Source organism: Anoplopoma fimbria, chromosome 8 (genome assembly GCF_027596085.1).
Source record: "Anoplopoma fimbria isolate UVic2021 breed Golden Eagle Sablefish chromosome 8, Afim_UVic_2022, whole genome shotgun sequence".
Taxonomy (NCBI): domain Eukaryota; kingdom Metazoa; phylum Chordata; class Actinopteri; order Perciformes; family Anoplopomatidae; genus Anoplopoma; species Anoplopoma fimbria.
Window position 1 is genome coordinate 10,632,630 of NC_072456.1, and position 13,374 is coordinate 10,646,003.

At 33.8% G+C, this 13,374-nt stretch overlaps 1 protein-coding gene across 2 annotated transcripts; it reads right to left on the bottom strand.

Annotated features, from left to right (window-relative positions):
- Positions 1 to 572: 572 nt before the first annotated feature.
- Positions 573 to 12,146, bottom strand: mpl (MPL proto-oncogene, thrombopoietin receptor). Of its 2 annotated transcripts, XM_054603309.1 has the most exons (12): positions 11,784 to 12,146; positions 11,227 to 11,347; positions 10,557 to 10,726; positions 9,372 to 9,529; positions 4,869 to 5,013; positions 4,619 to 4,733; positions 4,114 to 4,283; positions 3,382 to 3,524; positions 2,640 to 2,799; positions 2,133 to 2,214; positions 1,813 to 1,900; positions 573 to 1,491 (listed from the first exon to the last, which is right to left on the bottom strand). In XM_054603309.1, exons 1-12 carry the CDS (start codon positions 11,893 to 11,895, stop codon positions 1,036 to 1,038), a joined length of 1,920 nt encoding a protein of 639 aa, XP_054459284.1. In that variant the 5' UTR covers positions 11,896 to 12,146; the 3' UTR covers positions 573 to 1,035. The 2 variants fall into 2 exon arrangements, with proteins under 2 accessions (XP_054459284.1, XP_054459285.1); XM_054603310.1 differs by lacking the exon at positions 11,784 to 12,146 and having other exon boundaries at positions 10,557 to 10,724; positions 11,227 to 11,341.
- Between the last annotated feature and the right edge of the window lie 1,228 nt (positions 12,147 to 13,374).

Here is a 13,374-nt window from a genome sequence, read left to right on the forward strand (position 1 = left end):
TACATTTTGTATCCAGGCACAATGCATCTGCTGTTTGGTTGGTGGCAAGAAAGGCTGCTGTCCAGCAAGCAGCTTAAGTCAGTTTTTAATCTGCTATAATAAAGTAGTATATACCTATGAAAGTCCAAATGGATGACAGAAAATGCAACTCGAAGAAAAACAGCTTTTCATTGTTTATTGAAAAAAAAATACAAGCCTGCATAAAGCAATGCATAATGAACTAAAAGCTATGAAGTTAACAAGGACATGACAAAAAAATAACAGACAATTAAACAATTCTGAAAAAAAAAGTTCTCGTTGTCTTTCAGGTACAGATAATTTGAGATAGAAATTAAATATTTAAAAAAATTGGCTCATGTAAAATTTTGGGGGAGGTGACACTTGAATGCAAAAAAAAAGAATTAAACTGATACCCCATTAAATAGTAATAGTCCCAGTCATTAATGGCACCATCACAATTATTTTCACATACTTGACACAGAACTTGACAAATACAATCAAAATTTAGCATTTGAATATATCATCCTCTCAAATCTCATCAAAATCTCGTCTTTTTTCCCTTTTTGGTTCAAGGTACTCTAAGCTAACAGCAGGCTACCAGCTGGTATTTATTGTTAACAGGTCTTACAAGATACGGTCTTCTTGACCACCAAAGCCGCTGCTTGGGGTATTTTCTGGTAATCTCACAAAATATTTCGTCATCTACTGTTCCCTCTTGTGGATCTAAAAAGAGAGCAGTGTAGATACACTGATGCAGAGAACTGTATATACAATTACCAATATAAAAGTCATATTACAATATAATATGCTGAATTATCTTGAACAGCACTTCAACCAAAAGCTTGAACACTCATAGAAATGTTATATTCTTGTTCTAAAATGTTGATTTGTCCGCCTTTCAGAGAGACTGAAATGATGGGAGAGAGTATGCCATGATTAAAACTAATCCCCATTATACTATATTGTACATGGTAACACACCTTTGTTTAAACTTCTGCACCAGTGAAGTAAAGTACAATTGTAATTCATTACATTTTAACTACAGGGGAAATTAGTATAGAGGTTGCCTGGCCCCCTTGCAACAGGGACCATGCAGTCGACTCTTTCTACAGGCTCAGCCAGAGGCAAGTAGGAATGGTTAAGAAGGTCACTGCCAGAGCAGGGTGAGATACAGACTAAGCCATCAATGCAGGAACCAAGATCTGTTTGGAAGAGCTCATCACTCATCTCCGGGCCTTCTTTCTCTCCAAACTCCTTGTAGACATACTTGTTTCCTTTTGGGCAAAGAATGACACTGTCTTTGTTCAGAGTCACATAGTCCGGAAAGCTTCCATCTACCCGTTCTCCACTGCAGAACTGTCTTTCCAATGACAGGAGCTTGGTGGATCCCCCTGATGGTTTCCCCAGTCGGGAAACCTCATCTTCAGACATTATCTCTACCACAGATGAAGTGGTTTCGTCAGAGTACTGCTTTGCTGTTATCGGAGGATTCTGTAGTTGAGCACAAAGTATTTCATTTTTAACACCTTGGAACTCTGACGCACATTTAAATGGGTTTGAATTGAGTGTGAACCACACTCCATCACTCTCAATTTGTATCTTATTACTTGTGTTTAACTTTTTTCCTATTTGATATCTGTATTTATACATTCATAAATAGAATCCATATCTACATTTACATTTATATTGCATCTATTTGGCTAAATTAGTCATGGCCAAAATCTGTTTTGCCACTGGGGAAAAAAACATCTTCACCTTTGGGAAGTATTGGTGCATGTATCATGTGTTCTGCTATTAAGTAAAATAACTTACCCATTGCGGCCCATTGATCTCTGTCAGAAAACCTTGTAGGACTTTGTTGAGGTTGGGCACCGGCGGCCAAAAAATCTGCTTGAGTTTACTATAAAACAAACCAAATTAACAGACACAACAGAACGTGGAACGTTATAAAAATAATTGGTTAAACATTTTGGATACCAGGAGTAGTTAGTTTGAAATGGTTTTATTTAATCATTTTACTATTTAAAAAATGTAAGTGGTGATTCTACAGTACAAAATGATATCTATTTTTAAAAAATGGAGGAATCTATCACATACTTTCACATAAATATTTTTGTGTAAATTTTTCCTACCTCAGGTACGTGGAAAACAAGGAGAAGAGGATGATGGCAATTATCAGCAACAAGACAGGCATACACAGCAGGAGCAATGTGCCTGTAAAGGTTACTGCATTAGGGCTTTATGGCTGGCCCGATAAGACATATGAAAGTTCGCATAGAGTTGCCAAAAAACACATGGAGGACTCCCAAACCAGAGAAATAAGATTCTCTCTGTTTGAATGGATCTATTAATGAGAGTAACACATAACTGCATTTCATAGGTCTATAGCGTAATATGTGTATATATATATATATATATATATATATATATATCACTCCACAACAATGTATTTTGTACACTATTACAATTGTTATTGCATAATCAAACTTGAATAAAGTGTTTGTGAAATTCAAACAAAATAACAGACTGAGAATCGAATAAACAGCTGCATTGCATTTACTGCAATTTTGCAACTTTGATCATTTTTATACAAACCAATGGGGATTACTAAATGAATGTGTTTTTCAGTGGGATCTTACCTATATCAGCAGGGGTGTCACCAGTAAGCACATTTGACCAGTCACTCCAGAGTCCTGAGTAAATGGTCCCATTTGGTTTAGCTCTGATCTTAATACTGTAACGGCCACCTGTTGGAACCTCTAGACATGTCCCCGTCTCAGGGCCCTTTAGGGATTCCATCTGGGGACACAAAGGTTGATTTTGATATTCCTTGTAAGAACATAAAAGGACATTCTTAGTGATGACATACTCATTTTGCATTCTGCATTTCCCTTGAAATATATTTATGTTCCCTTGAAATACTGCCTTTTAATTCATTTTTTTCCCCTTCCCAGAATACTGTAGCATTTGCATACATAATCTGTGCATTTTCTTATGTTTTGGCAAATTATTTATTTTTGCAATAGCCAGCATTGTCATATAATATAAGGTTATGTAATCAATATAATGAATCATATTGCTGAATTTTTACTTTAAATTTGTCATTGTATGTCATTTTATTGCAATAATCCTTTCATTGGTGCCATCTGGTGGTAATATCAACCACTTACAGCCAAACTGAACAAACAACAACTTGCCATCAGAATAATTAGCCATAATAATTCATACAGATATTACATTTACATAAAATTCTACCCATAATATTTTTAGTATACTATTACTTAAAATGTTGGGAGGGAACCGAAATGTATAAGGGAACACACAAATATTTTGAAGGGAATGCAAAAAGATAAAAATGTGTGGCCGCAAATGACATCTTACAATCCATGCGTCACCCCCTCTGATCTGGTAGCTGACTTCATACTGCAGGTGAGCAGACAGACACAGAAGAGGAGCTTCCCATTTCAAGCACAACTTGTCTTTTTTCATTGTTCCTTTCAGATGACATGGTGGGGATGTTTTGACTAAAAACAAAATAGCACAAACGATTTGTGAGTAGATAAAGCCATGGAGCCACATTTCTCTGAGACCAGAAGTTGTAATTGCTACTTGTTATTTGGGTTCTTGCTACTATAGAAACTAAAAAATGCAGTCTACTGCATTTGATGTAGGCAAGCTAGAGAAGAGAACTTAGCTACATAGATCTAGCCTAGAGCTGTCTTGGTAAGCTGACCTTCTAAGAATGCTATGTTCATAAAAAAAAGGGACTTTAAACCAATGCTGTTAAAATATGTTTGCGCAAATCCAATTAGGAAGTTTTGATCTGGTTCATGTTTTAGAAATGCAGATCTATAAGAACTAAGCACATTTAAGTGTCATTCGTTTATTTATGGTGCATCTACTTAGTAATACAGATTTCTTTAAAAATTGCCCCTGAGGAAAAGTTGACAAACTGTAATTTGAGTGGTTTAGGAGATAAATTTGAGTCTCCTTTTTGTCAGATGTCATCACATCAAAATACTTTTTAGCTGATTAAACAAATCATAAAGTTAAAGAAATACAGCTAAAACATCTAAAAGGAACAAGAAAAGGAGAGAAGCAAAAATCCCTCACTGATCTTGCTGAGAGTGAACTCTTGAGTGTAGAAGGTTCTGCTGAGTGGAACTGAAGTGCCGATGAGCTTGACAAGGACTCTTCTGGACTCGTCTTCACGGAAACGGCACAGTTCAGCCACGTCCCTGTCAGCGAGACACTCTGTCCATTCTGTCCAGCCCAAAACTCCACTGTAATGTCACCACATGAAATCACAGCCAGACGAAATTAATGTCAGCTGTGTTTTTTAGAGGTTATAACCCAAAGAACTGAATGTTTTTTTTACTGTTCTAGTCAGAATAGACAACAATATGAAATGAGAGGAAAGTTGTGCTGAGATAGAGATGGCAAACAAAATAGTTTGCAACATTATTGTTGTTCAAAGTATCGCTGTGTCTAGTGTTTACTGTGAAGGCTGTAAACAACTTTTTCTTCAACTAAAACTCAATTAATCATGCTGATACGTTAGCATGGCCAGATCTGAGGACTTTAATTCATCAATGATGGAATGTAGTCAGTAATTTACCTGAGACCCATCTTGTATAAAAGTTTGTACTCGTTCTCTTCACCATATCTGCTCCCTTGCCAACGACAGGTGATATTTTGCAGGTCAGATGTGTAGCACATCAGAGAAATATCCTCTGAAAGAAGAGAAAACATTTCTCATTCAAGTCTTGCATCTGTGACAGAGGAGGTCATAGGTTGAGATGCTGCGCTATGGATAACAATTTCTCTGCCACTCACTCAGATTCACACACTTTTTCATTTGGACAAACCTGCACTTTGGGGAACCACTGCTCTCACAGGGTGTGACCAGCTGCTCCAGTGTCCTGCATTTGATTTTAAGGCACATCTCATGGTAACCTGGACCTCAACCTCCTCCCCTGGTACAAGAGAGTCTAGTATGATGCCCTCCTTTGTCTGTAAAAACCACATACTTGAAAATGTAATTAATAATATTGAAAAATATAAAAAATTATACATTTTACTTTGTTTCACCCACTTTAATTACCAATACAAGCCTACATGTGAAGGAGGGTTACAAATAATACAGTGATACAAAAAAACACAGAATCACTGATGTTTTAAATGTATCAATCAATAAACCAATATCATAACTGACCAGCTGGCACATTAACTTGGCCCCAAAACCAACAGTTAAAGATTATTGGATCATATATAGATTTAAGTGATTATATCAATAAATAATACTCTTAGTTAAATCATTAAGAAAAATATTTAAAACAAGTATAAGGCAACAGGATTTATGAAATAAAAAGAAAAAATATATTTGTTTGTTTATTTATTTCAGCAACAATCAGTTAATAAAATAAATAATTTTTTACTCTTTCTAATTAATTCACTTGTGTTTTCCTGTTTATTTGGTCTTGGCAAATATTAAAGTCACAAGAAAAATGGAAAAATAATGAGCTAGTTCACATGATTGAGTTTTAATTTATTTTATTAACTTCATCAAAAGAAATAAGCTTTCTGCTTTTTCAAATTGACCTCAGGTTTAATAAACACAATGAAAACTTCCAGTTGCTTTCTACAGTGCATTTTGGTATTTTGCAAATGTATTATTAATATGAATTATTATTTATACTACTGACTGATAATTGTTTTCAATATATGGAAAATTCCAGGGCTCCACTTACTATACTATTACTTTTTATAACAAACTATTCTGTGGCCTTTTTTTGCAATAAAATATAGTATGACATTTTTATTACACCATTAACTAGTCGGCTTTATTTTTTACAAGAGATTATACTGTGACTGTGTACGTATGGCACTTCTGTGACATGCTATACTATTTTCTGACATACTATGAGTGTTTTAATTAAAATAATTTAAAGAGTTTTCATGACTTTTTTATGAAATACTATTCTATGACATTTTTAACGACAATTTAATGACATACTTATATATTAACTTTTTTACTTTTAAATGATAAACTACACAATATTTTTTTGTAATTTTAACACACTTTTGTGACTAATTAAACAATATATTTCTTTACCTTTTAATGAAATACTATTTTACGACTTTTAACTACTTTTTATGACTTACTCTTTTATGACTTAAAATGACTTAATATAACAATTAGTTTTATTGTTCCATCTATTGTACTGTGTTATCAGGGTTTACATTTTACCATAGTTTGTCCTACTTTGCTGGGTTTCACTATTGATCTTTCTGTTGTTTTGTTGGCTTGCTTTCGCCTTGCTTTTTTCAGAGCACTTTGTAAACTCTGTTTTTAAAGGTGAAAGACGCTTTTTTCCACATGCTTTACTGTAACCTTTTAATTACTTTTTAGACATACTACACTATGAGTTTTGTTCAAAATGCTATACTATGACTTTTTCACTACTTTTTTAAAAATACTTTAGTTTGATTTAGATGATTTTATGACTTCTTAACATGCAATACTAAGACTTTTTTCGCTCACGAAATATCTTGATATGCTTTTTTTGTTCTTTTTTCGACAAACTATAATATGACTTTTTAAATACTTTGTCCAACATGCTTTACAACAAGCTTTTCATTACTTTTTTTGACATGCTATACTATTTGACAGACGATACTTAGCCTTTTTTATGACTTTTCTCGACATGTGATACTTCAACATTTTGAAGACTTTTACTGCATACTCTGTGACTTTTTATAACTTAAAAAAACACATTTCATGACTTTTTTTACTACTTTTTTGACATGCTACACTATGACTCTTTTCAACAAGCTATACTATGACAGTTACCAACAAACTTTGCTTTGACATTTTTTGACATGCCATACTATGATTTTTTTATGAATTTATTTGACATGTTTTAGTATGACTTTTTTTGATACGTTATGCAAAGTCTTTTTTTTCATGACTTTTTCCGATGTATACTACTTTGACTAACTTATGACTTTTTTTCAATATTTTACACTATAACTTTATTCGATATGCTACGCTTTTTTTAATGACTTTTTTTACATGCTTTACTATGACATTTTTATGACTTTTTTTGAACATACTAAACTGTGTTTTATCGATAGTCTATATTATGACTTTGCTGGGACCTTTCCTCGACATGCTTTACTATGACTTTTTTCAGATTTTTTTTGACATGCTTTACTATGACTCCTTTTTAAATGCTATCACTTGACATGTTAATGACTTTGCTCAACATACTCTGATGGGACTTTTTTTACGACATTTTAGGATACAATTACTTTTGTTGAAATAGTATACTATTACTTTTTGATTTACATTACTACAGAGTTTTATAACCTTTTTGACATTTTATACAGTGATTTTTTTTTTTAATGAATGTTTTGGACATACTTCACCATGATTTGTTTAGACAAGTTTTGATAGGACATCTACATGACTTATTTCAACATGCTATCCTTTTTCTTAAATTATTTTTTCAAAATTTTATACTATGACCTTTTGATAAAAAAAATGTAAATGCTATACAAATACTTTTTTATGACTTTTTTGACATGCTATACTATGATTATTTTTATATTTGTTTATTAGTTTTTTTTTTGATATGTTATGCAATGTTTTTTTTTATAACTTTTTACATTACACTTTGCTTGAATTTTTTTCATCACTGTTTTCAACGAATACTACTTTAACTTACTTATGACTTTTAAAAAATATTTTACACTATAACTTACTTCAATATGCTATGCTATGATTTACATGCTTTACTATGACTTTTTTATGACTTTTTCGGACATACTATACTGTGTTTTATTGACAGTCTAAATTATGAATTCTCTGGGACCTTTCCTCGACATGATTTACTTTGACCTTTTTCTGTATTTTTTGACATGCTTTACTGTGACTCCATTTGACATGCTATCATTTTACATTTTAATGACTTTGTTCAACATACTCTGATGGGACTTTTTAATGACATTTTTAGATATATATTTAAAAATGACTTTTGTCGATATACTATAGTATTACATTTTTTGATATACATTACTACAATGTTTTATAACTTTTTTGACACATTATACATTGATTTTATTTTGACATGTTATGTTATGACATCTACATGACTTATTTTAACATGCTATCCTATTTCTTAAATTCTTTTTTTTTTAATTTTAAACATTTTCTGAAATGCTATACATACTTTTTAACAACTTTTTTTGACTTGCTAAAATATGACTTTTTTTTAAATACAAAGCTGTTATTTTTCATGTCTTTGCAACATTCTATAATATTCATTTTTCTGACATTTTTCGAAATTCTATACTATTTTTTGGACATTCTTTACTATGACTTTTACGAGATTGCTATACTATGATGTGTTTGTTACTTTTTCCAAACTGCTATCCTATGACTTTTTTACGATAATACCATAACTTTTATCACACATGTTCCACTATTACTTTTTTATAACTTTTTTTCGACTCTATACTTGATACATACTATACTATTACGTTTTTTAAAAGAGATTTTGATGACATATATAATAATAGGACTTTTTTACGACATAGCATGATATTACTTTTCAATGATACACATACTAAACTAGAGGTACTTTACCTTAACTTTTTGAGACTTTTTAACCCCATACTACACCACTACACTTTAATGACGTTTTATGTTAGCGACATGCAATAGAAAGACTTTGAAAATACTTTCTTTACAATGCCTTTTTAATGATATTTGTGTGACGTTTCTGGGACGTTCTATATTTTGACTTTTTTAATGGCTTTTTTTTAATATGACTTTGAGAATGACCTTTGCATGATTTTTTGCCACATATTGTATTATGACTATTTCACTACATACTATACTATGACTTTTTTATGACATACTCTACTGACTTTATTATGACAATTGACATATGACATATTTGGGATATACTATACTATGATTTTTAATGACTTTTCATGACATTTTACTGTATACTATGACTTTGAATTACTTTAAATAAATATTCATTATTTACTCTACTATAACTTTCTATGACATTATATACCATGTCTCTTCATGGATTTTTTGTGACTATTAATTATACTTTTATAATTACCTTTAAAGTACTTTTTTATGACCTACTACACTATGACTTTTTTAGGACGTCTTTGTTACTCTATGTAGATGCTGAATGGAGATAAAATACAGTGTGGACAAATTTTTATACTAACTCACATGCTTGTCATACCATATCTTAAATTATATATAAACTGTCTTATGCTCACACACAAGACGTGTGAGTTAAAATGATCTAATGGATTTGTTGAGGAGCTGTGTGCATGTGTACCTCTTTTATCTTCTCTGCCAACCCCTTTGATGAGTATCGAATCATATACATTACATCATCTTCAAAGTATTTCGGGACCTTTGTATGCCATGCAACTTGCAGCTGTCCTGCTTGGCCATTTTGGTGTAAGGACACATTGAAGGGTGAATCCAGGAGAACTAGAGAAAAAAAGGTGATCAATAAACACGGAAGTACAAATCACAGAATCTATCGAAGAAAGAAATTCCCTGGTGTTAAAGCAACCGGTGAGGAGGCCCCCTGTCTTTCTTGGTGCATGACCTTATTCACAAGCGCGAAGACCCAGGACATACTGGAGGGACATAAGTCTTCCATCCTGCGGGGGTCCCCCTGGGGATACCCACTATCAGCCAACCCTGCATGCTTTGTTTTTGGCTTTCCATTTAGCAAACATACCTCCTCCCTTGCATCTCTAACTTGGGTCTTTGGTCCTCAAACCCAGATCCAGGGATGGAAAAATGATATTCACCATTTGGAAAATCCTCGTTCATTTACATGAGCCTGCATTAAAACAGCTAAACATGCTATAAACAGTTGCCCGTTTAATGGTAATATAATATTTGACCCCATTTAGTGGGGTTTCTTAGCATTTTCCAGAACAGAGGTGCTTGCAATCTGATTGCTGAACAATGCAAATACAGAAATTCAGAATTCTCGAAATGTCAAAAGTTTTTGATACCCAATCACTGCATGCATTTTCCTGTAGTGTTCCTCATGATTGTTGTGTATTAATGTGGTTTTTGGAAGAATTGGAAGAATTTCTGGTAAAATTACAATTCAAATATAAATGCCATAAAGTCCAAATATTGCTGCATCAACTCGTGAGATAAAATTGAGTATCCATCATACTGTTCTTAGCCCAAACAAACTTTCACAATTTATTCCTAATTAATTGCTTCATCAATAGATGTTTATTTCCTATCTATATCAACAACTTAAAACACACTGCCAAGCTGCATCTCCAAATTATTCTATATCACTTTGCAACATATGCTGTTGACCTTTTATTTAACCCTGAACAGCCCCTGTCCCCAATCCCTTAAACAGGTGGAGGGGATGGTAAGAGTTTTGCATAAGGCTTCATGTCTGTTTCCTTTTTTATCCAACAAGAGATCGATCTATTTCCATAAGCTAAATAAATAAATACTGCAAAAAGAAATGTCTTACAGTGGTCCTCCACAGAGACAGTGCGATTGTAGAGGATGGTGTTGGTGTTGTGCTCCACCAATTTAAGGTGTGTTTCCACAAACAAGAGAACATCGGACCCAGGAAATGAGCAGATATGGAGTAAAGTTCCGACTTCTGTTCTCTGGACAGACATTTCACACCTTTTCTCTCTGGGCAGAATTGATTAGAATAAAAGAGAAAAATAATAGACATGGTAGTATATATTAAGCAGTCATCAAACCATTTGTAAAGCATCTTTCACACAGGTACTGTATGTGTAATTCAAAGTGCTTTACAGGTGACTTATAGAGGAAGTAACGTGTCAGGTTCAAATGTTAATGGAAAATTCTAAAAGGAGAAATAAATAATTACACCATTCAAAGTGAAAGATAATAATTGGGTGATTGGATGGGTTTATGAAGTTTCCTAGACCTGTGTTTTTGGGGAATACAAGGTGGATAAGCCAAGACTATGTGACACTTACAGTTAACACTAATAATAATAAACAACAACATGTTTCAACAACATACTTGAAATAAATAGTAGCATATCAAAAGTATAATCTATCGATCGATTTATCTAAATCTATCATAGAATATTTAATGATATAAGACTCTTTGAGGTACCTTAATATACAAAACACAATCGATTTATTATATATAAAACATACCTGTCAATCTTGTAGAGTATATCATAAGTTATGTTGTCTGCAGTCTCAAAGAAGCAGGTGAAATCCTGTTCTGTGCGGGTGAAACATTTAGGATCCGGCTCATCCTTTAAGAGCAAAACATCTGCTCCAGAAATGACAAATATAATGAAAGATAAACATAACATATAATACGAGTCCCCCCTGGAATAAAACACATCCCTGCAAGTCAAACAACATGATACTATTTCAATAGCTAGATGTTGAATTGTGGAAACAAGTTCTTGTGTCCTTTTGTTTTGCAAAAACAAGAAATTGTGTGGGAACAAGAACCAATAATTTCCAGGACATACATATCATCTTCTACCTTCTACCCACAACGTATTATCTTGCTCCCAGGAATCAACATCTTGTTTTCTCAACAACAAATGTTGGGACTTTGGTGGCTCTTTATCATATAGTTAAAAGTCATTATTTTCAGTGAAAAAACAGTAAATGAGAAAATGCAGCTGTTAATTAGACTTAACATTAGTTAATAGTGTAATTCAACCGTCCAAAAATAATCCATCATTAAGCCCTACCTTCCCTTGACAGATGACTGACTGTTCCATCCTTGCAATTTTTCTCAGGGATAAAGCCCATATGTATCCACAAGCTAAGAAGGAGGCACTTCCACCTGCACAGCAAATTCATTGTAGATGAATGTATTAGGTATCCTAAACCACCATGGCACTTAAACTAACAATGCACTGGCTTTAGTATGTGCACTGGTGTGTTGTCTTTCATGCATTGTCTTGAATAGGCATGGGTGGGTAGGGTTGTTCAGCGCTGAGGGCTTGGCTGTGCTTAAAGCAGGAAGTGTGCTTTGTGTAAAGCCTAGTTGTAAACACCTACAAACGCAGTTTTTTTAACTGATACTATGGAAATGTGTTATTTCTGTTTACTCTCAAACACTCCTTCATATCAGACACAATAACAAAAGTGAGATGCTACTGCCAATGAAACCAAGTATATGTTTCAGTCCATCATCTGACTGGGTTTGCAGTGTTTTTCCTTGCTCTAAGTACAAATATTAATTTAAAAAGCTTGAATCAAGAGTATGGAGAGGGACTAATCACTAACAAAGGGTTGATGAGCTGAAGGGCAAAGCCAAAGCGAGGGCATGGAGCAAATCCATCCACAATACATATTGTTAAGTGCTTAAATGACATATTGCCATCAAAATGTCATGATCTAAATTTATTTCTAAGTACATTGTATTTTGTGTGGAACTTTAACTTTTCATTGTGTCATTTTTAATAATCACACAAACAGACCTTGATAATTTATAATAATGTACATGCTCTCATCTAAAATTATGATATGCCTCTTTTAAAAAGAGGCATATCAAAATAACTGGTGAACAAACAAAGGTTTGAAAAGTCTTGGTCATGATCCAAATCAACTCTGAATACATCTGTACAGGTCAAAAGTCCTGTCTTTTCAATTCAAAACTCAGTTATCCATATATGAAGAACAAGGCACAGGTCTGATGCTGACTGAAAAGCCATGCAACATGTATTCTGGACTGCACAACATGTTCTTCACCACCAGATAACATGAACATAACAACCACTACTCTAAAGAAACCAACATTACCAAATCACCTCAGCCACTTCCCCTTCCACTTAACAAACACTACAGGACATAAAATGCCTCTGAATCTATAATAAAACAGACAGCCTATTTCCAAGAACTCTCTAACTCTCTCAGCTGAGCACTGCCAGAGGGCCAGAGCTGTTATCCCCCAAAACAGTACTCCCCCCCCGACAACACACCACATCTCGAATACTGCTTGTAACGGCAGCTCTGGTCACACTAGGAAGTAGTGTGAGCAGTAGTAGTAGTGCCTATAGAGCGATTAGTTGATATTTGAAATAATTCGTAGCCCTTTTTCAAACAAGGGATGGAAATCAATTTCTGTCTTGTTCCCTTAGTACACATTTGTGTTGTTATATAGCCTGTGCCTTTGTGTGGGAGTCCTCAGGAAGCTGGCACACTGAGACCCTGTTTGACAGACAGTTGTGTGCCTGCGGTTGTTTTGTGAAGGAAACCCAGTGACAGATCAGCTCAGTGCAGCAGGGGTATCAGTGTTCCTGAACACTAAAATGATACTTTGGCCCCCAGCAGCCT